Source organism: Mixophyes fleayi, chromosome 4 (genome assembly GCF_038048845.1).
Source record: "Mixophyes fleayi isolate aMixFle1 chromosome 4, aMixFle1.hap1, whole genome shotgun sequence".
Taxonomy (NCBI): domain Eukaryota; kingdom Metazoa; phylum Chordata; class Amphibia; order Anura; family Limnodynastidae; genus Mixophyes; species Mixophyes fleayi.
Window position 1 is genome coordinate 331,111,052 of NC_134405.1, and position 23,941 is coordinate 331,134,992.

At 42.9% G+C, this 23,941-nt stretch overlaps 1 protein-coding gene across 2 annotated transcripts in view; it reads left to right on the plus strand.

Annotated features, from left to right (window-relative positions):
* The window catches only part of DGKI (diacylglycerol kinase iota), a 234,527-nt gene that overhangs the window by 14,337 nt on the left and 196,249 nt on the right, over window positions 1-23,941 (plus strand). Inside the window, exon 1 of one of the 2 annotated variants that reach the window (XM_075210400.1) lies at window positions 22,576-22,680. The exons of the other annotated variant lie outside the window; for it this stretch is intronic. Coding sequence (XP_075066501.1) covers window positions 22,646-22,680 — 35 coding nt within the window. The 5' untranslated portion in view covers window positions 22,576-22,645. Of the gene's footprint in view, window positions 1-22,575; window positions 22,681-23,941 lie in introns of those variants that run through there. 2 annotated transcript variants of the gene reach the window in all.

A 23,941-nucleotide genomic window follows, 5' to 3' on the forward strand; every position in this document is an offset into this window, starting at 1 on the left:
CTATTAATTTTGAATGCTGTTAATTGATTTTTGGGGCTGGTTGGTGGAAAAAGATCTGATTACTAAATGTAAAAGCCATTGATTTAATGTCAGGCTCGTCGGGGTGGAGGAAGCCTCGAGTGTTGCCTTGTTGCTCGGCATTCCAGGACAAGCAGTATTCCGGAATCCAGACAAGCAACAGAGCAGAAATTACCAGCAACAACAGGTGGTGAAATCTGCAGTAACAGGCGTGTAGAGATTGGTGCATAGAGAGCGCCAGTCTGGGTAAATGGATCAGGCAGAAAAATGCTCCATGGACCAATTTTGTCTCTGTAATAATGGCGACAAACAAGCAGATCCTGGCACTCAGTAAACTCGATGAGATCCAGTCATTAAATGCATGGTGAGCACACACAGCCTGATAACAGTCATTTTCACACTAAATTCTGTGCTTTGTTTGTGCTCCAGTTGGAAGACCTTGAGGGCCTGATTCATTAAGGATGTAAATGCTGATACGTGTCGTATTTTGTGTACAATCGCCTGTGCATGCCCACAATCAGACCATATGCCAGTGAACTCAAGAACATCCAGTTCATCTTCATCAGCCTACGGTTTTATGGGGCGGAACGGGGTGGGTCTAGGCTCAGTGCCGATTACTAGTGCTGAAGGCTGTATATACATGCTAGAACATGTGTTTGCAATCAGGAGTTAAAATGCATTTTATGTGCAGTAGACATTAATATCATCCTGCTAAATGTATTTTATGGGGGAAGGAATGAAAAGAAAAAAAATAGATTTTTTAATATTTTGTCATTTATGACTATATTATTACCAGGTGACGATCATTGAATACTTTTTCTTTGTCTTGTGTGGTCTGCTGGGACCTTATATTCCACATATGTATTGAATGTATCCTGTATTGTAATGTGTCTGTTAGAGCAGAGTGTATCTAGACCCGTACTCACCAACAGACGTATCTTCAGCTCCTTCTTCAGTACGTTCTTGTGTGTGACCGAATTATGTGCATTTTTATAAAAACTTAATTTGCGTTCCTTGTGCTGCCTTAATGATCAGTCCCTGACTCACACATAGAAGAAATATTTCGGTGTGAATGAGCCCCTAACTGGAATAATTTTTTAATGTTGGCCAAATAGGAAAATGGTATTTTTAATGCTGCCCACGACATATGTATAGGGGCTCTGGTTATATGGGATTGCTAGGACATTACTAAATGCAGCGAATGGTTGGGATCCCATCGGAGGGACCCTCATGACGGTTCTATTAAGGAGGGGGTGGCTGAGATTAGCGCTAAGTAAGATTTAAAGTTAAAGTTTCTTGCTTTATTTTCTAGTTTTTCAAAGAAATTTAGAACATTACAAACAGTACAGTAATGAATTACCAGCTGTTGGAGGCAGAGGAAAGAGGTCCAAAAAGTCTAAATGTAAGCTTTCTGCCTATTGCACAATGTAGATTCATGGAGCCTGAGTCATTAAGGAGCGTATCTGCTGATTCCGTGCCTATTGTCCGCACATGTATTCTGCGCACACCCGGATCCGGACTATACATCAAGGAAGGCAGCCGTGTCCAAGTCGTCTCAGAGCGCAAAGGCCACTTACTACACCATACGATTTCAGGGGAGGGGAATGGGCGGATGCACGTAGACAATGTACAGTAAGGACGTTCCCGCGCAGCAACGTCCAAGCCAGAATCAGGCACATGCAAAAGTAAGCTGGTTTTCTGCCGTATCTCTTGCTCCAGCTACAGGGCTAGTCCAAATGCTGATTACTAGTTGTAACGGCTGAGTATGCATACTAGGCCAGGGGCAAACGCAAGATTTGTAGAGGGGTGTTTCCACACCACGCTGCCAGTGGGCGTGACCAGCATGCATGGAGGCGGGCTGTAATTTTAGACAGTGTTTGGCTGCTCTCCATCTCTTCCTATCCCCATAATATTCATGGGTACTACTGTTAGGTGCACGCAGCTCTCTCTTTTTGAGCAAAACCGTGTGAAGTGGGGGCAGGGTCCAGCCACCTCAATTATACAGTGCCCCAGGCTTGGAGGGGGCACTAGGAAACCCCCCTCAGTTTGCCTATGTAGACCTTGTGTTTGCAATCAGGAACAACTATAAAAGGTATGTTATTTACAGTACACATTAAGAACAGCCTAGTAATTGTTTTTTATGAAAAAATTTTTTGCATGGTTTCTCCTTAATGCCTATATTAGTAACAGGTAACATTAATTGAATAGTTCTTTTCTGTGCATTCTTTTATGAGTTTATATTCCACATAGGTGTTGTACGTATCCTGCAGTGTCTGGTCTAGTACAGCAGAGTAACCCTACATCTGTAGCCATCACCACACGTATCTCCTGATCCATTCCTTGATGACCTTAGGTGTATGGATACCAGACTTATGGGCGTTATTAAACAAACGCACGGTGCGCTCGATGGGCCTGATTCATTAAGGAAAGTAAAGCCCAAAAAAGGAGTAACTTTGCACCTGGGCAAAACCATGTTGCATTGGAGGGGGGGGGGGGTCAATTTAAAATGTGGGGACAGATTTATAGTTGGGGTAGGGCATGTCCTAGATCAACTTTAAATATCAGTGTAAATATAAAGCTGTCAGGTATTTTTGTGCTACATGAAAAAACAGCCAGTATTTAACTTATGTGCAAAATAATAAACTAATTTGCACCCCTTGTATTGTAACATGGTTTTGTCCAGGAGCAAATGTACTCCTTTTTTTAGCCTTACTTTTCTTAATGACTCAGACCCATGGCCTGTGTATAGTATTTGCTGCCTCCATTGACTGAGCAGCCAGTGGTCATGTCTGCCCCTCCGTTCCCTCTGTCCCAACTGATTTCAGATGTGATCCCTTCAAGGGATTATTCCAGTTTTTGTGTTCCCTCCCCTGGGAGGTATCAGCTGCTCTCAGCATCGCCGCTACCTCCAGCTCGTAGGACCGCTGAGCCCTCTCTTTGAAGTTCTTGTCATCTGTTTGTGAGCGCGTTGAGGCTGCAATATATACAGGCAGAAAAAAAGTTAATATATTCACATTTTTTTTCTTTTTAAAACCCCTAGATCTAAAAATCCCACATGAGTTTTTATTTTAATTTATTCAGTGCCGGAGGGGCTTGGAATGGAATTTTCTAGGCGAGTTTAACTCGTTGGCTCAGAGGAAGGTTTGTGACATAGGCACTGGTTTTTTTTATTTTAAGCATTAGCAGACGGGGAGAGATAAATCTGTAATGAGGTTTTGCAGCTGATGATCCCAGCCATTATATGCTGCGATATGTCAATTATAAAGTGTCGACGTTTTGTAATGTACATATGGAGAGTCGGCATCAGAGTAATAGGAAACAATTTCATGATTCATTTGCTCAGCTCTCTATCGATTGTTACGGATGGTTTATCTGACCATTGTTTATAGCTCGTTAATGCAGCATAGACTCGTCTCATGTGCACATTAGAGCCAATACTCAGCAATATAAACTTACTAACCACTAGTGACATGATAGCCCCTAGTGAACTGGTCGGCAGCGATCCTGAGATTACAGTTTCAGATCACATGGTGGGATTGAGGTGTTGAATCCACAGGGTGGCACGGTGGTTAGCATCGCTGCCGCGCAGCGCTGGGGTTACAGGTTCAGTTCCCACCATGGCCCTATCTGTGTGGAGTTTGTATGCACATGCCCATGATGTCTGCCCCACCCTCTGCTACATTTTAAAGTGCTTTGAGTCCTATTGGGAGAAAGGCGATATATAAATAAATATTATAACATATATTATGATTAGCATCATATAACATAATGGTGTATAGTGGCACAAGGTAACATAGCATTATAGTTTATGGTGTTATAGGGCATATTGTATTAGTGCACACGCCGTTTATTGTGGGTTTTTTTTTAATCGCGATCAATCTTCTGAATTTTGGCTCTGCCCACAATATCAGGTCAATCTTCATACCTCCCAACATTTAGGCAGCATTGGGACGGGAGGGGGTGTAACAACAGGATGGGGGCGTGGCTACACCCCGGGTGCATGCCTAGGCTTTTTGAAGCCCTAGACCACTGTTGGCTAACCTGTGACACTCTAGATGTTGTGAAACTACAAGTCCCAGCATACCCTTCCAGCAATAAGCTGCTATATATTGGCAAAGCATGTTGGGATTTGTAGGTTCACAAACACCTGAAGTGTCACGGGTTAGCCAACACTGCCCTAGACTGCCCCGTTCTCTGCTCCCCTCCCCTCCAAACCCCTTAATTACCCGTGGCAGTGCTCATGGCACCCTTCCACTACGCTCTGCCATGCATTGCAGCACTGAACAAAGTACCTCCCAACAAAGCTGTCGGGATAGTGGGACAGAGCCCTCAAAACGGGACTGTCCGGCCTAAATCGGAACGGTTTGGAGGTATGCTCTGTAATATGTTATTTGGTTTCTACGTAGTGGACCATATTAATGGGGTTCTTTTGTGAAGGATTTACTAGAAATGACTAGTGATCTGCACTGGTCGTTAGTAGACTGGTATTTGATCTAGTTAATAAAAATCTCTTGAAACTAACAGTACAGAGTATATTTAATACATAGTTTCTAGACCGAACAGTCCCCCCGATTTGTGTAAAGGCCCTGAACTTGAGTCTGCGGGGGAGGATGGGGGGGGGGGGGGGTATCACAATTTTCATTATGTTTTCTTAAAGAACCACAAAGGTAATATACATTATGTAGTGACAGCTGTCTGTTAGAAAGTAAAGTTTAATTGAGTATTTCCTCCCACTCCATTGCACACTGCTAAAGCCCACATCTTTAGAACAGTAACCAAGTAGGATCTTGTGCAGGTCAAACAGTTGACTTTCAGTCAGGTAAGCTGCAGTGACATCATTGTCCCTGCCCCAGGGTGTGAATCCACCAATCAGCACAACAAGTCTATAACCCTGTCACTCACACTCTGCTGACTTAGATTAATACAGGATAGAGGAGCGCATCCCAGATAAATACCTCCAGAGTTTCCTGATATAGGCCGGGCCTCATTTGAGTGTTCTGTGTCGCTCTCCTGATGGTATGTCCCGCTACCTACTGGTCTGCATTCACAGGGTGGGTTTAGGGAAGGGGGTAGGGGTGACCCAATGCTTAAGTAATAAGCACAACCAATTCTCCTGCCCTCGCTGCTGAATTGTTGTCCTGATTCCCCAACTTAGAAAATTGGGAGGTTTGTGATTAACATGGGAAGCTGCAAAAGGCAAAATGATAAAGATATAAACAGGTTTGATTATTTCATGTATGCTTTTCAGCTCAGTACTATGCAGTATTTCATATATACTAGTGACATTGGTTTTATTTTCTGTTTTCTCCATTGTACATCTTTTACATTGGGCCTGATTCATTAAGGATCTTAACTTGAGGAGAAACTTGAGAAACTTCTTATTTCAGTCTCCTGGACAAAACCATGTTACAATGCAAGGGGTGCAAATTAGTTTTCTGTTTTGCACATAAGTTAAATACTGACTGTTTTTTCATGTAGCACACAAATATCAACTTTAAATTTCAGTGTACAAATAAGCTATCAAGTGTTTGTGTGCTACATGAAAAAACAGTTAGTATTTAACTTATGTGCAAAACAGAATACTAATTTGCACCCCTTGCATTGTGACATGGTTTTGTCCAGGAGACTGAAATAAGAAGTTTCTCAAGATAAGATCCTTAATGAATCAGGCCCATTGTCATTATCTGTAGGTGTGCTTCTTTGTAACCTTCCCCAAGGACACTGACACCCATTTATTTATTACTGGTATAAAGCATTCTGTTCCTATAGATGGGGCATGCGTTGAAGTCTCTGGAAGGGGAGGACAGATAGCAGCCTAGGGGACAAACATATTAAACTCAGACCCCAGCACGTCACATTTCACCTGTTATAACATGATCCACTTCTGCTTTTCCTACTTGTTTTTCAACATAGCCGCATGCTAAATTAGTTGATTGATTAAAAAAACCACCAGATAAAATGATTCCTAGTGAAAGGTGTCTGTATATTATGTACCCCTCTGTTTTGCATGTTAACTAGCACACACAGAGTTGTACAGCGACTTGTTAATGGATACCACGCTGCTTGCTCCTGGCAATGTTAACTAATTAGCTATGATTGCTAGTTAATGCAATGCACACGTTACTGGGTATTAGGTGTGTGGCTGATTGGAGATAATTCTCCGACCTCATGAACTATTCATAGCGACATTGGTGTTTCCCTCCGGTGTCTGCTCTGTATTCTTCCTGTGCAACCTGAGACGTAAGGTAGGGAGGGGGGGAGCTCTGCAATCTATGTTGATGTGGGCAGCTGTACACATCCCCAATGAAGCATAGAGCTAGTTTTACTTGTAAATATGTTCTAGCAGATATAACATCCTCTGTCTGCTGCTGTCTGAGCCTGGAGAGACGGGAAATGCATCTCTTATGTCAATACATGGAGTAATGCCTGGCTGGGTAATGTCATTGAGATCCCATAGATTGTAAGCTTATGGGCAGAGCCTTCTTACCTCTCTGTCTGTCTGTAATACCCAGTATTATTTTATTACTGTTTGTTCCCAATTGTAGAGGCTACAGAATATGCTGGTGCTATATAAATAAATGTTGATGTTGATGATGATGATCTGTTGTTGGTATTGCCGTTTGTTTTGATTACACTATTCCCACAATTTGTAGATTGTTGCCTAGTATCTTTATATACCTCCATATACAGCTCCTTGCTACTATATACTGCTCGGGTATGTGACCAATGTTACCAAGTACACAATGGTTTTCTTATGTTGTCCAGCTTATTGAATTAATTGAATGATGTTCATCATCAGCGCCATTGTTTATAATGCGCCACAAATTCTGCAGCGCCGGATAGTCGCCAAACAAATACAATTAAGCATACTGTGTGCTGCTGGGTCACCCTGCACATTCCACTATATAACTCTTAGTATGTGGCTTCCTGCTGCCTCCATTCCCCTCCTCACATCATGTCACTGCCCCTTTTACATGCAGCCCTGTCCTCACTAGCACATCACTCATCTCCTGATACACTCTGTGCTGCTGGGGGACCCTGCTCCTTTCACTATATAAATCTCAGTCTGTGGCTTCCTGCTGCCTCCATTCCCCTCCTCACATCATGTCACTGCCCCTGTCACATGCAGCCATGTCCTCACTAACACATCACTGATCTCCTGATATAATATGTGCTGCTGGGGGACCCTGCTCCCTACCCTATATAACTCTCAGTCTGTGGCTTCCTATCCTGTTATAGTGACACTGCCCATTGTGAAATCCAGCCATGTCCTCACTTACACAAGTGGACAGGTCCTTGCTACCTACAAGATGCACCCACTCATCTCCTGAAATAATCTGTGCTGCTATGAACATTCCAGTGATCTGATTGGGTGCATGTTGTTCTATGCACACTCACTTCTAAACTTAGTGCTTTCCAGGCATACAGGATATAAAGGCGAAATACAATAAGGTGCTCAGGCCCTATTCAAACCCACCTTCAAAAAACAAATGGTATTCTGCAGAATGGATATCTCCAGAAGGATATAAATACATTAGAAACTGTACAAAGAAGGGCAACTAAAATGGTGCAAGGCCTACAGCACAAAACTTACCCAGGAAGAATAAAAGATGTTAATAAGTATAGTTTGGAGCAGAGAAGGGAAAGGGGGGACATGATAGAAACTTTCAGATATATCAAGGGTTTTACAAGGTGCAGGAGGGAAACATTCTACAAAGGAAGAGAAGTATTAGAACACGAGGACATGCACTGACACTGGGGGGAAGTAGGTTCACAATAAGGGTAGTGGATAAGTGGAATAACCTCCCATCAGAGGTGGTAGAGGATAATGCAGTACAGCAATTTAAACATGCTTGGGATAGACATAAGAATAAGGGATCAAATAAGGTTTAAGGTTTTAGGTTAATAAAACAATGGGCAGACTAGATGGGCCAAGTGGTCCTTAATTCTATGTTGATATGTTTATTTTCTGCTTCTGAATTCCTAAAGTGGGGACCAATTGGGGCCGTGAATTAGAGATTGTCTGCTCAGGAGAGTGTAAAAACTCCATCAACCTGAGGTGGGACAGGGTAATGTAGAAAACACTACAATCTCTCTACTTCTACCCTCAAAATAAACATTTGTCATAGCTATCCTATACATTGATTTTTTTAATAGTCCAGAACGGTTGTTGCTACATATTTTGTTTTATAAAAGAGGAAAAAAAAAGAGTCATTTCCATATTCGACAGACACAGTACAGCTCGGATCAATAAGGACAGCACTATCCGCTGATTGCCTTCTCCAGCGATAACCGTGCACTGCGAACGAGCCGCGCTCGGGGACTTGAGCTAAGAGCATCTGTCTCGGGCGTCTGACACAGTGATGGCCTTTGGCTATGGGACTGTTTTTAGCTCTGGATTCCCTGTTGGGAGACAACCAAAGTCTGCATCTTCCTCTCTGATTTTCTTACCATTATTCGGTGACATCAGTCTATTAATTCATTAGGAACTACTGATATTACCGAGGCACGAGGCATTCATTCTGTACAGCCTACTTTGTGCCTCACGCCTCAGCGATGTCTCTAGTTCCCATACTTGCCTATTCTCCCGGAATTTCACGAATTTCGGGGAGGCCTCCTGGACTCCGGAAGAGCAGGCACCCTCCCGGATCCCGAGAGACTGATCTTAATGGGGCAAATCATGTCATTAAACCCCAACCCCATAGGACAATGCTGTGAATCATGGAAGGGGTGGGGCCATGGAGACCACGCCCCTTCTCGCACTTGCCACCTGACCTCCCCTCTTTGCTAGGCTGCATTCTCATGAATGTTTATTTTCGGTGTCTTAAATGGCAGCCCCCAGAGTGGATACTTGTGAGGCTTGCAAATTCCAATCCTACGTCGCCCCAATGAATCAGATATAGAAAAATCCTGTTTTAAATCTAAATAGTACAGGTGGAAATGAAACAGATGGTGACACAAATTTTCTGTTGTCTGCGTGACCTTTTTGTTTAGCAGTCATATATTTAAGCCCTCAGTTTACAGACGTGGGTGGATAATCTTTTCAGCAATTAAATCAAAGAGGAGACGGTGGCACGGGTAACCCACCTGGGACACAGGTCAGATGTGGGTAGATACAGCCTGTTTGATGTTACCTGGGATGCCGGAGTGTGACTAGGATAAGATGTAGGCCATTACTCACCTGGAGTTGAATGAGGATTGGAGCTGGTTATTTAGTAGTATACAATAAAAGCATACAATATAGTGGGAGATTGAGAGCAGGAGAGGGTTTGCTAACTAGGTCAGCTACGTTGACAATGCAGGTTCCCAGTTCTCTCCTGGAATAGAATATAGCATAGGCTGAAGATTTCTCCTTACTAAACCACAGCTCCTAATAAGATGATTAAAAATCATGAATTATTCTAATATCACTAACAGCAAGAGGGGTACCTGTTATCCTCAGTGTCTACACTGTCCGTGGGATTTATTTATGGTTCTAAACTATGCTTATCAAATTAGAGCAAATTAAATGCTATGATCATTTAAATAAGGATAAGTTTGGGGGTTGTAATGACGCAAATCGCATCATCCCAGCCCCCTCCCCCCCCTCTGCTGTGCAATGATGCAATCGCGTCATCGTTCAGTGAGGGGCAGCGCCATGATTACGCATTTTGCATCACTAAGACCCGCTTGGCGATGCCTGATGAGGAGAATCGCATCGTCACGGCCCCACCTTCTTTACAAGAAGGACATGCAGAGGGTAGCCTACTCTGTCTGAATTACGGCAAAACTCTCCGAAATGCGTGAGTCCTCCGGACGTTCCGGGAGAGCAGGCAAGTACAATAAATACTATTGTTCTGGCATTGGAGACGCAGCCGGACATTGCAGTTCACCTTCCTCAACAATGCATCAAAACACTTTTTCCATTCTTGCTAACACCTGGAAATCTTCTTTAAGAACACATGTCAGTTAAACCAGCGCATCTAAGTCAATCACGACTTTTAATGACTCCTCTTCAATAATTATTAATGTATGAAGCCTAGAGAAAAAGACCAGATGGTAAGAATGGCATCTAAGACTTGCCAACTCTCCCGGGAGTCCGGAAGACCTTTCCGGAATTCGGGAGTCTTCTGGAAATTCCGGAAGAGTTGGCAGATATGATCTAACATGCAGAAAAAGGTGTAGATTATTCTGCAGTGGGTGACTGCAGATAAATAGGGACATTTCCCAGAACAGGGACAACTTTTTAAAACCTGAGACTGTCCCTGAAAAGTAGGGACACTTATCTGTGGGTATAGTAGTTTTTTTTGCATGTGTTAAAGTGTACCAGGGAAGATGCCCTGTTGTCCACTGTACCAATATGAATAAGAATGCAGTATATTCATACATTAGAAGCTAGTGACACCACTGGGGCATATCTGTTCATTTACACTTGTTAAACTACAATGTTAGCGCCAATATCTGTTCATGTTGCAAAATCATTCATCACTAAATTTAGTGCTTTGATGCTGATGATAGTCCCGGATTGCCCCCTCTCCCTTTGTTAAATCAACAGGGCCTGTCTTACCAGTATCTCAAACCCTATCATTCACCGAGGCTCCCTTATAGGCTGCCGGGATCATGTGACCACTCTCACAGCCTTGAGGACCAGGAGCTGACTGCGGGAGAGAGAGCCGGATGATGCAATGAGCTATGGCAGTAAATGACCCATTGATACATATGATGTTCAATGAGCAGGTCAGGGACACATGTCAAGAGCAGTCTGCCTATTGAGGCTTATTCATTATTCCCCCTTCCCTGTTTATGTTACAAGGACAGGAAACGTTATTTCTTTTTAAACGTGAGATATTCTCATGTCAGTCCTCATGGAAACATAAACAGGACATGATTGACGTCCCTGCTCGGAGGCTCGTTGGGCCCAAAGCAATGTCATCTTTTTCTGCCCCACAGTGTTTATTATTTTTTCGACCTCTCTTTAGAGAATGCCACCTGAAACTGGGAATATATAAAACAAAAGCATCATACTTGTCTTGGATGCTCTGTTTACTGCATCTTCCAGGTTCCTCGATGGCATTCAGTTTCCCACAAGGCACTCCTCCGTAGCTTACAGCTTGGACTCCTTCAGACAGGTCAAAGGGTATTGATACCCTGCAGATATTATATATATTATGTTGCGGGCAATGCTCATACCTCTGATGAATGTTGGCTCTGCCTACAAACTCAGTCTTGTCCCCATAATATAATGCTTCTACCCCCTCACACACACTGGTAGCAGATCTGCCTCTTGTCACTAGATCACACCCCTAAGATGTTATGTTGAGAGAGGATTAATAAACATAATAGTATAGACAGCAGGTCTTTGGGAAGAAATAAGGGGATTATGGGACAGAGACAAAACAATGACTTTCTGCTTGCCTAGGTTTAACACCTTTATCGAAGCTAAGTAAAGTGATGCAACAAGAATATGGTCTCCATACCTAACCAAAATGTATATTTTACTTTAATATGACCTCCCATGTTCCTGTCTCCCACAGCCTCTGGCTCCTCTTTACCATGGCTGACACATTTTTTGTTATTGAATCCCTTGGTGCGTGGCCCCAATCACCCAATGCAGTGCTCACACAGTGCTGGGGGCTTGGTCCTTTGGGCCCTCTCCAAAAGGTGAAGGACGCCGTTCCTCCTCATCCCCCCAGGAGCCAAAAGGCCCCAGAGAGGGACAAGGGTCATCAGGCCCACCTCCGCCGTAAGGCTCGGGTGGGCCCCATTTCCCAGAGGTCAGCCAAAGCCTTCCCCAAGGACTGGAGTCTTTAGCCCCTTTTGTATGGAGGGGCATCCAACGACATGCAAAGGATGGTCACCCATAGGGGTCCTTCTTTCCCAGAAACGTGAACAACACACAAACACAAAAATCATGCAAAGTGAATGTGTAGTGTAAAGTGTAAAATAAATAAATAGCTGCTATTAAGGCCCCAGCATTTGGCTAACAGGAGCCATGGTCACTATGAAGATTGAATTCTGCTGTGGAATGTCCCAGAATTCTAAGTGCGGTGACTTCAGACTGCTGTAACCTTCGGGATATAGAGCAGGTGAATTTGATTCCTCGTGGGTTACCATACAGGGTGCTCCCGAATAGTCACCACAATGTCTGTCAGCCATGACAGGCTCGCCCCAGTAAATAAGATCCAGGATGTTACAGGAGCGCTGGATATACAATGGTTTTTTTATACCTTGCTGTCCCCACAACAAAAAACTAAATGTAAATTAATGGTGCAGGTACCTTTTATTATTTACTTGAGACAAATACAAAGGAAAAATAACAAATTACGTTTGTTCACCTTTAATACTAACTTTTGACAACGTAAGCAAAATGGCAGCTCTCGCTCACACTTTGAAATGACTATCCACAATACCTGTTACTTGTTAAATTGTGAGGACCACTTTACATACGTTCCTTTACCAGGTCTGCTTAGTTTTTCTGGCAGTACACATTAATAAAAGACAAGCACAGAATAAAACCTTCTCCTACAAAAAGAGCGATATCGTCTCTGTAACACACGACCTTGAGAGACAAAACCACAAAGAAAGAAATGATTGAACAGGCTGAGAGCAGCCATAGATGACGGCGCTCTGAGTGATCCTACTTACTGGGTGCTGCATGATTTGTATCTACAGACAGGTATAAGTAAAGCAGACATCTCCTTGTCTTCCCAGCATTCCGTTTGTCATGTGACCAAGGGCGCAACACTCATTGACCGTAATTCCGCCAATGCATGTGACCCTAAAGTAGGGCTATTCAGACTTAAAGGGGGTCTCCACCTCCAAATGAGTTTCATATACTTTATTGTACATGTCTTTCTGCAACTTCCACACGTTCTTACTTTCCTTCTTAGTCATTGTTACATAGCAACATGCATTACCTTTTATTGTTGTGTGTATGTTTATTTGGTGGCTTGTGTTCTTTAAAGTGCAGAATCGGTTTGTGTACTTGGTAGATTATTGTATTTTATGCAGGGTGTAATTCCATTGTGTTGCCCTCTTTAGATTATTTGGGAATTCTGTTGAAATGCAACATACATCTATCTACTTGTTACATTCTTCCTGTCATCCATAGTAGGATGAACATTATAATCTTGCTGGCAGACGCCCTGGCCTGTTCCCTTCCCTTCCCCCAGAACGCAAGTAGAAAGGTGACAGAGAGTATAGAGGAGGGGGAGTGCTAGGACTAAAGCAGGGAAGGGGGGTTATGGGGAGGGGAAGGGGGGTTATGGGGAGGGGAAGGGGGGGTGTTAGCTAGGTACAGCAGAAGACACTGTATATGCCTTCAGTATGGACATTCTGGTAAGGGAGAGATGAACCGTTGAATATTGCACTATGCCGGATCCCAGAACGCAGCCAGTGTCATGTAAACCGTAGGAGCTGCTAATGAGACAGCAGTGTGACATGATGCATTATACATCCAAAGGATCTGTCCTTCCCGGCTAAATCAGCTCTGTTACAGAGACAGAATCCTGCAAACGTGGAACGTCTATCAACGTTTCACTCCTTTATCAATATTCACTGGCGTTATTCAACACCACTAATATATTAATATTAGTCATTATACAGAATCTAAAAAAAAATAAATATAGGTTTGTCCTTTTATTGGGCCATAATAACATTTATACGTAATGATTGGTGGCTTAGATTTACCCTTTTCCTGCATTTTATAATAAATATTTTTTTTTAAGTGGAAGTTATGTAACAGCGTAAGATTATATGATTAGATATCATGTGATACACGCTGTATAAGTTGGGGCATATATTATTTCCAGGGATTTACCCTCCTAGATGGGAAGTGATGATGTCACTGGGATTCCGAAGTGGATGCCCCTAAAATGTAGGGACTGGGAGCCACTTCTATTGGTTCACTCGGGGCAGTTTTAAGTCATTTTTGAGCCCAGGGCAAAGATTACATAGGAAACTACTAGGAATAAGGGCCCTGTGGCATCTGTGATTTTTTTATTTTAAATGAAGGGCTGAAGAAACAGACAGTGTTATCGTCATCATCATCATCATTACCATTGTCATAATCGTTTTCCAATGATGAAGACAAACGTTGCATTCTATTGAAAACGTCTTGCTGCAGTTTTTCTCAGTTTTTTTGGAAGGTTAAGTTTACGGGGACCAATATAAAAATGCACATTATGAGGTTTTTAACCATGTAATACAAACACAGGTCTCAAAAATATGTGTTCCGCCAAGAGGAATTATGGTCCCAAATTCTCAGGGCGGACCCTTTCATAGCCACCGAAGAGGGCGTGGTACTAAGTTGGTGACTCCTCCCACTACACAGACAGGCACCCACCCCAGTACTTTGTACCCACTTTCCCCCTCAAAGCGCCCCTGTAGATGAGTCAGGTTTAAAATGTGCAGAACGATTAAGACAGAGATCCTCAAACCCAGTCCTCACGAGCTACCGACAGGTCACGCCCCTACTGTAAATTGACTATGACAAAACTATGACCCTTCCCTGCTCCGTTCACTCCCCAAATCTCAGGCTGTAAGAAGTGTCCTTTGCATTCGAAGACGCAGTGGTCAGGGCTGCGTGTCCCGGTCGTATCCCCCGGTTCTGCACATGCGTAGAGTGATTTTGCGTATGTTACGCTCAAAATCGGCAGATATGTGTCTTGATGAATGAGGCCCTAAATGATCAGTGTCTCCTGTTTACAGATAGGATGTCTACTGGTCAGTCTGCCGTCCTGGTGAGCCAGCGAAATAACACATTTGCTCCTTTATTAAAATAGCGCTGTGTTCAATACCTATGCCAATCCCTGATTGCCATATATAACACCCATCTGGGCATTAATTCCTGGGCACACGGGCGTTACTCATCTCAGTCTGCCCTCTGTTCCGTTATTGACAGCTGGAGTTTTCAGATTGATTAATGTAAAGGAAACATTACCTCTGGTGATCTCATGAAAGCATGCATAGGCTTCTATAGTGACAGATTAAATGTCGTGTTATTGGCCATACCATTAGCTTCTGTTACAGTTTTGTATCTGGCTAAAAATAGACTCGTTCTTCGTAATACACTTTATTTACATCGTATCCTTCCAATGTCTGGCTGGCACCTTCTCTTTCTTTCTGGAACTGTCCTGCTACATATTTTCCATGCAGCCAAGTAACAACCTTGAGCTGAATGAGCATAAAACACAGGGTGAAATTCAGGTTATACGGATGGTTTGTAAAGGAATACTGGAAGCTTATTGAATCAGGGTTCAAACAGTGCACATACTGCAGTACAGTACACATACTCTATGACCTGTAATAACCAAGCAAAGACTTTCATGATCCTGATCTTGGAGACAGCTACAGACTTGATTGGCCAGTGTAGTTAGTTGTAAGGAAGTTGGCCAATCGTTGCACAGAGTGTGGTCATGCACTAAATTAATGCAATCCAGTCATATTATAATTGATTGGGCAGAAGAGGTAGGCTGGTGACCTCCCATTGGTGCAAGTGAGAGCTGGTGACTCTCACCTGGAAAATACGGCAACTACTTACACTAGCCAGGGGCAGGGGCTATTATTAGGGCAGCACGGTGGCTCAGTAGAACTTCTGCCTCACAGCACTGGGGTCATGAGTTCAATTCCCGACTATGGCCTTATCTGTGTGGAGTTTGTATGTTCTCCCCGTGTTTGCGTGGGTTTCCTCCGGGTGCTCCGGTTTCCCCCCACGCTCCAAAAACATACTAGTAGGTTAATTGGCTGCTATCAAAATTGACCCTAGTCTCTCTGTCTGTGTATGTTAGGGAATTTAGACTGTAAGCCCCAATGGGGCAGGGACTGATGCGAGTGAGTTCTCTGTACAGCGCTGCGCAATCAGTGGCGCTATATAAATAAATGGTGATGATGATGATGATAATTGTAACATTCAAGGGGGGACAGGGCTTTTCTTGACAGTACAATTGCTGTTGTTATTACAACTTTGATGATAATTCCATATAGAAACAGAAAGAAAACAACAGGGACGAAATTACCTCTACAGGTCCTGGTCTATTAGGGACGGGGTTAGTGTCGAATTGCCAGATTTTACACACAAGAAAATGGAGCAAGATAATGTTATCATGCATATAGATAGTGGCATGAATACAAACCTGGATTTGTCGTAGGTTCTGTTTCTGGTTTGTGTTTTGGGACATTGATCTGTAATGGAGACCACAGGCGATTCTGCCGCTGGCATACCTCCCAACATTTGGGTAGACGGCATGAGGACAGGGAGCCTGTCCAAATAGCGATGTGAGGGTAGCCACACCCTGGGGGTACGCCTAGCGCAATTGTAGTGCTAGGCTGCCCAGTTCTCTGCTCGCTCCCCTGGTGCGTATGGCACCGGTTCACCGCTGCACCGCCATGCAGAGCGGCAGTGATCAGACAATAGTTCCCAACTTTCCCACCGATCAGGACAAAGCTATCCCGGGATGACGGGACAGGGGCCTCACATTGGGATTGAACTGCTTAAATGGGGACGGTTGGGAGGTATGCGCTTGGCTCTGAGGTCTGTTAGCGCAGTGGGGAGATGACGGCAAACACAGAGAGTGATAACGGTCATACCAGATAATGATCTAATCAATTTTGATCGCATCAGGCAACCAAGTAGCTTCGATAATCTTACACTCTTTGATATCGGAACAATTGACCAACACCACTGCAGTTTCCCAAATAATATACATAGAACTTATCAAATTTTGCCAGGGATAACACAATTGTCATATATATTTTTCAATGTTAATAGTAATTTTCCTATATAAAGCAACTGAAGTACTTTAGGTTATTTGTTTGTTTTTTTACACGGCCCTCCACAAATAAATAGGGGGGGGGGGGGGGGGGAGTCCAACTTGAGAACTTGCGCTGGTACCTGAAGCCAACAGCCAGCTTGCACTGTGGCTTGGAACACTGACAGACTCCAATCACCCCTCGCTCTGCGATAGAACTGTGTATCAGCTATAGATTGTTTATCCATCCTTCTCTGCCTTTCTGCTTTAGATAAAGGTTCCCAATGTAGAGATCATGTTTCTTTAAAGATGGATTATGGAAATGTTTACACTCTCTTTAAGTTTAAACATAACCTACAGTAGCATGTATTTTATAGCTATATTTTGTGTGGATAACTTTTTGCACAAAAGTTTACATTTTACTGGTTATAGCTGTAATTGGCCCGAAATCGCAGCATGTGTGGGCAGCAAAATGAGCACAATGCTTGTTGATAATATAATCAGTGATCGAAGTGGAAATTTAGAAGTGATGGTATGAAAAAGGTAATGGGAATGTAAGTGAATGGAATGTGATAGTGTTACAATGAAAGGCAGTAGGAGAAGTGGCGGTATGACATACACCTGTATGCACCCCACTTCCACCACTGACTACAATAATAATCCAACCAAGCACTCGATGGCCAGATCTTGTCCACCTCGGTCACCGATGTGTGGACTGTTCATGGGCAGTTCTAGGTAGCCCTGGCCCGGCTCCATGAATGAATGTAGGCAGCACAGTGGCTCAGTGGTTAGCACTTCTGCCTTACAGCACTGGGGTCATGAGTTCAATTCCCGACCATGGCCTTATCTGTGTGGAGTTTGTATGTTCTCCCTGTGTTTGCGTGGGTTTCCTCCGGGTGCTCCGGTTTCCTCCCACACTCCAAAAACATACTGGTAGGTTAATTGGCTGCTAATAAATTGACCCTAGTCTGTGTGTGTCTGTGTTAGGGAATTTAGACTGTAAGCTCCAATGGGGCAGGGACTGATGTGAATGAGTTCTCTGTACAGCACTGCGGAAGCAGTGGCGCTATATAAATAAATGGTGATGATGATGAATGTGAAGTGGGTGGTAAAGACGCTTTTGGAAGGGCTTACCTGGGACGTCTGCGCTATGTTTTGTTGTTATGAAGGTTGGTGCTACCTTGACGGATGTTCCGGATGTTCCAGTTCCGGTTTTTGTTGGTTGTTTCCTTGTTTCTTCCGTGGCGTGACCTGTGAGGAGATAAGATGGGGAGTGGGGGGGGGGGGGGGGGGAGAGGGAACAGGTGAGACAGTATACACGATATCAGCCGGTCCGGTGGCTCTTCTGGAGTGGGGAATGTTTATAGCTCCTTTTGCAGTATTGGTCTATAGCTCCTTTGCCTTGTTTATAGCTCTAGTGCCGTGTATACTGGGGTGATACTAGGGGTTCTCAGAGTAGAAAACTCTTGGGGATGAGGCGGGCAGGGGGATTAAATTGCCCTGTTCGAAGCTTTTGGTTTTTAAGCTTTGCAGGAAATCTGCTAATTGGTATATATGCTTGCTTGTTCTATAAAATTGATATGTACGGCTCAAGGGTGACGGTGCAAGCTTTAAATCACTTTATAGTATACATTTGGTTATGTTCCCTGAATATGAATTACATGGTGTTGAAGCCTGGTGGGCAACTCAGTGTCTGTAAGGGTCCAGCAACATCCCCCCCCCCCCCCCCAACTCCTGAGGCCTTTCTGCAAGCAGTCTGCGTGTTGTCAATGCCCCTCCCCTTCATTAATGGGATGGTGATGGAGGAGGAGCTTTGACAATACAGTTGTCTGTGTGAAACAAGTAAGCAGGGAGCATTACTGCACCGTTAAAGACATTGGGGTGACTGCTGGATTGGGAGGAACAACAGATCTCAGGTTAATAATATTAATTTTTAATGTTTAACTTAATAAACTGCATTTTCAGTTTTCACGTTGTGTTACCCTTTCACTATCATTCAATAAGGAGTGTATATAGTGAAGCATTACAATCATAATAAACAGTTCTGACTATTCATTGATTTATGAACCTGTAAAAAGATGTTTAAATATTTTGCTTGAGACTTAACAAAATTGTATCTTGTTTTGGAGAACAAAAGAGGAAGCAGGATGTGTTGACAGTGACATAGCAAAAATACTTCATAAGACTCCATAGTTAGAAATACATAAAATAGAGTGCTGTGACATGTAGATTACTAATTCTAGTTCTAATTAGGACACATTATAATACAGAAATACCAGAGGGATTGGTCTCCAACATACAGATATATACAATTTTATTAAAAAGTATAACATACAAGAAAAACAAAAATAACAAAAATTGAAAAACATCTATAAGTATATATAATATACAGATTAAAATATCAGCATCATCAGAAATAGTATATTCCATAAAAAAAAAAACAATATACCGTGGCTTCTAAAGAATTATCAGCACTATAAGAGTTCATTTGTATAAATCCAAATGAGGGAGGCAAACAACATATATATAGTATGACTCTCCTAGGAAATCCTTTGCCAGCAATTTAGGGGGAGTAATGTCCCAATCTCAAATAAACTAGATGCTATAAAGTAGATCCCAATGTTCGTGCAGGGAGAGAAAATACAATATCCTAGTCGGCGTAGTAGTCCAGCATAGAACTACTGCAAATAGTTTAATCTCAGTTCTTTCTTCTACATAGATGTCACAGATCCTGGTTAGAATACAGTCAAAACTTGTTACCGGTAATTATAAGTCAATTCGCTCCTTTCCGGGGGGACTTGAGACCAGTATTACCTCCACTTGTAGTGACAACTGCCGTTCACACAGGGATATACAGTCATGGCCAAAAGTTTTGAGAATGACACAAGTATTGGTTTTTTTACAAAATTTGCTACTTCAGTGGTTTTAGACTTTTTTGTCAGATGTTGCTATGGTATACAGAAGTAAAATTACAAGCATTTCATAAGTGTCAAAGGATTTTATTGACCATTACATTAAGTTTATGCAGAGAGTCAATATTTGCAGTGTTGACCCTTCTTTTTGAAGACCTCTGCAATTTGCCTAGGCATGCTGTCTATCAACTTCTGGGCCACATACTGACTGCAGCGGCGCACGGAGGATTGTCGGGTGGGGGGGGGGGTGGGTTTCCCCCCGCCGACCCAAAGAAAAAAAAAAAAAAAAAAACCAGAGAGAGAGAGCTGCTCCGTTTCGCCAGCGCTGTCCTATACAGCAGCCGTGGCGCTGTCTAAGAAGCGTCTGCGGTGGTGCTGTATACAATACAGCACCACCACGGACGCTTCTTTGACAGTGCCGCGGCTGCTGTATAGGACAGTGGCCACTTAGTTAGCGCGGGGGGGGGGGTTTCTAGAGACTCAGAAACCCCCCCTGCGTGCGCCACTGGACTGATGGCTGCTCATTCTTGCCTAATCAGTGCTTAGAATTTGTCAGAATTTGTGGGTTTTTGTTTGTCTACCCACCTCTTGAGGAGTGACCACAAGTTCTCAATGGGATTAAGGTCTGAGGAGTTTCCTGGCCATGGACCCAAAATTTTGATCATGCTGGAAAAGGAATTGTTCGTCACCAAACTGTTCTTGGATGGTTGGGAGAAGTTGCTCTTGGAGGATGGTTTGGTACAATTCTTTATTCATGGCTGTGTTCTTAGGCAAAATTGTGAGTGACCCCACTCCCTTGGCTGAGAAACAGCCCCACACATGAATGGTCTCAGGATGCTTTACTGTTGGCATGACACAGGACTGATGGTAGCGCTCACCTTTCCTACTCTGGACAAGCGTTTTTCCAGATGCCCCAAACAATCTGAAAGTGAATTCATCAGAGAAAATGACTTTACCCCAGTCCTCAGCAGTCCAATCCCTGTACCTTTTACAGAATATCACTCTGTCCCTGATGGTTTTCCTGGAGAGAAGTGGCTTCTTTGCTGGCCTTCTTGACACCAGGCCATCCTCCAAAAGTCTTCACCTCATTGTGCGTGCAGATGCACTCACACCTGCCTGCTGCCATTCCTGAGCAAGCTCTGCACTGGTGGTGCCCCGATCCCGCAGCTGAAATCAACTTTAGTAGACGGTCCTGGTGCTTGCTGGACGTTCTTGGGCGCCCTGAAGCCTTCTTCACAACTATTGAACCTCTCTCCTTGAAGTTCTTGATGATCGGATAAATGGTTGATTTAGCTGCAATCTTACTAGCAGCAATATCCTTGCTTGTGAAGCCCTTTTTGTGCAAAGCAATGATGACTGCACATGTTTCCTTGCAGGTAACCATAGTTAACAGAGGAAGAACAATGATTTCAAGCACCACCCTCCTTTTAAAGCTTCCAGTCTGTTGTTCTAACTCAATCAGCATGACAGAGTTATCTCCAGCCTTGTCCTCGTCAACACTATCACCTGTGTTAACGAGAGAATCACTGACCTGATGTCAGCTGGTCCTTTTGTGGCAGGGCTGAAATGCAGTGGAAATGTTGTTTTTGGGATAAAGTTCATTGTCATGGCAAAGAGGGAATTAATTGCAATTCATCTGATCACTCTTCATGACATTCTGGAGTATATGCAAATTACCATCATAAAAACTTAGGCAACAGAGTGTGTGAAAAAGAATATTTGTGTCATTCTTAAAACTTTTGGCCATGACTGTAGTTTTCTCTCACCCTTAGTGGTTGCGTCCCTATACGTCTTGTTATCTGTGGGCTTTTATCTAAGGCAGAGGATGGCCAGTAAGCATTGTAGTAGTTTAAAAAGAAAGATGGCCTCTGTCACTAATTTCATTGAGTTTTATACAGCATAAATATAACAGACTTTGTTATTCCTTACTCATAGTATAACCTAAAAATACTCCATAAAACTGTTGCTAGACTTAACCTTATCATAGTTAAAATTACTTTTATTACAGTAGTAAATGGTGTGTATCTGACAATGATGTGATCTCATAGTATATTGTTTTAAGAAGTGTGATATGTAAAGGAAATAAAAGTCTGTAGCTAGCAAGAGTTTATTTATGGACTAAAGTCACTGACTCAGGATGTGAGATGGATTCTCTTAGTAATATGGCAGTGTGCCGTGAGCAAATGTTGCACAATGTCTTTCCTTTAAACAAAGCTGTTCTTCCAGTCAAGGGAAGGTGAGATACTACAGTTCATTTTCTTCCACATGCCAAAAAAAAGTCTTATTATTCGTTTAGTACCATTCTCAAATGGAAACCTTCATCTTATAGTATAATATTGCATAGAAATATGAGTATCCAAACAACAACAACATAAAAAGATTTAAAAAAAACAACTGTTTACCATTTCAATATTTTGTTGTTACCCAAAAAAAAAAAAATATATATATATATATATAGCAGCATATATTTTCAGGATGTTGTACTTCCACTTGCCAGTGTGTAAATACAGATCCAGAAAATGATGTAACTATATATTGTGCCAAAATAAGTTCTAAAAACACCCGATGATGAATCAGATGTTTTGTGTTAATGTACAGTGAGAGGAGACAGATTGCAGCCAAAACGAAACTACCTCGGTATGTCAGTCACACACTGCGCATTTTTTCAATGTCCCTAATTTTAGAACGTGTTGCTAAATATACACTGTATGCAGGTCGGTAGATAAGGGGAAGTGGAGAGCAAGGCATGGCTTCCGTGACATCAAGGCCTCCCCGAGGACAGTAAAAGGATCTGCCTCAGAATCTGAAAGCAATCTTGGGGCAAGGGCGTTCCGCACACCTCAGGAATCCAGCAGCACAGGCTGAAGTCAGGGAAGGGTAAGAGGTTGGGGGGGGGGGGGGGGATGTAGATTGCTCTTAAAAACCAAAACAAAACAAGCTGAGGAAGCTGCCTGTCCCTGCTGAGATCTTCATGAAGCAGATGTGGGGATGTTGGAGGAGAGAACACCCAGGCTTGTGAGGAGGTGGGTGATTGTGCCCGGCTTATATGCCAGCCTGCATTGGTGCATACGTTTCCTGTTTCTTCTCCTTCACCTCTGTACTGTTGTTTCTTTATATGACTTTCTAATTAACCGAACAGTTTATAGTCCAGGCTTGGCCATCTAGCGGGTCACCAGCTGGCCAGGGCATGCTGAGACCTATAGTTCTACGCAGGCTATAGAGCCGCAGGTTGCCTACCTGTGCTCTGCAGTCTCTCTGTGTTTATCCTTTATTGCATTTACACTGTGCTATATAGGAAAGCAACATGCAATGTACAGCGCTGCAATATATATTCTTTTAATCTCTATTTATATTGTACAGTGATTGGCTCAGTGGTTAGCACTTCTGCCTGACAGCACTGGGGTCATGAGTTCGATTCCCAACCATGGCCTTATCTGTGTGGAGTTTGTATGTTCTCCCCGTGTTTGCGTGGGTTTCCTCCGGGTGCTCCGGTTTCCTTCCACACTCCAAAAACACATAGTGGTAGGTTAATTGGCTGCTACTAAATTGCCCTTAGTTTCTCTTGGTCTGTGTGTGTGTGTGTTAGGGGATTTAGATTGTAAACTCCAATGGGGCATGGACTGATGTGAATGACTTCTCTGTAGAGCGCAGCGGAATTTATTTGCACTATATAAATAAATAAATAGATGATGATGATGATGATACACTAGTAAAGACATTGCATTTTTTACAAGTTGCATACAGCCATTATGAGTAAACAATTTTATAGAGGTATACCATAAGATACTGTTAGTGTAGTGAAGCTAAAATCTGAAATCTATACCTTTTTGTAGGTAAATATGATGCAGTGTTTATTAGGCTTTAATGTAAAGAGGTAATAATCTTCCGCACTTGAGATGGCGATAGCAGAAGGATGGCGCCGTTACTTGTTAAATAGACTTCCCCATGTTTTGCATGGGAAACTTTTGCTCACCAGACTCGGCAAATCGTTTCTCCGGCGGTATCGAGAAAGAAAAGCCTATGTCCGGCGAGAACATTTTTTTGCATTTGATAAATAGGCCCATTCATCTCAACCTCACATTTCACTATGCGGCAAACAATGGATACTTAGCATTATCACTAATAGTGGTCTGAAGCCTGGATACAGCTACATTAGAGAATGTAGAAAGTCTCTTGCTAGAGTTACCCGATTGTCAATATCAGTTTACTATTTTATATTCTACGGAGTCTTTCCAACACTCAAAATGGTATATTGTATTAAGTAAAAAGTGATAAAATGGTCTA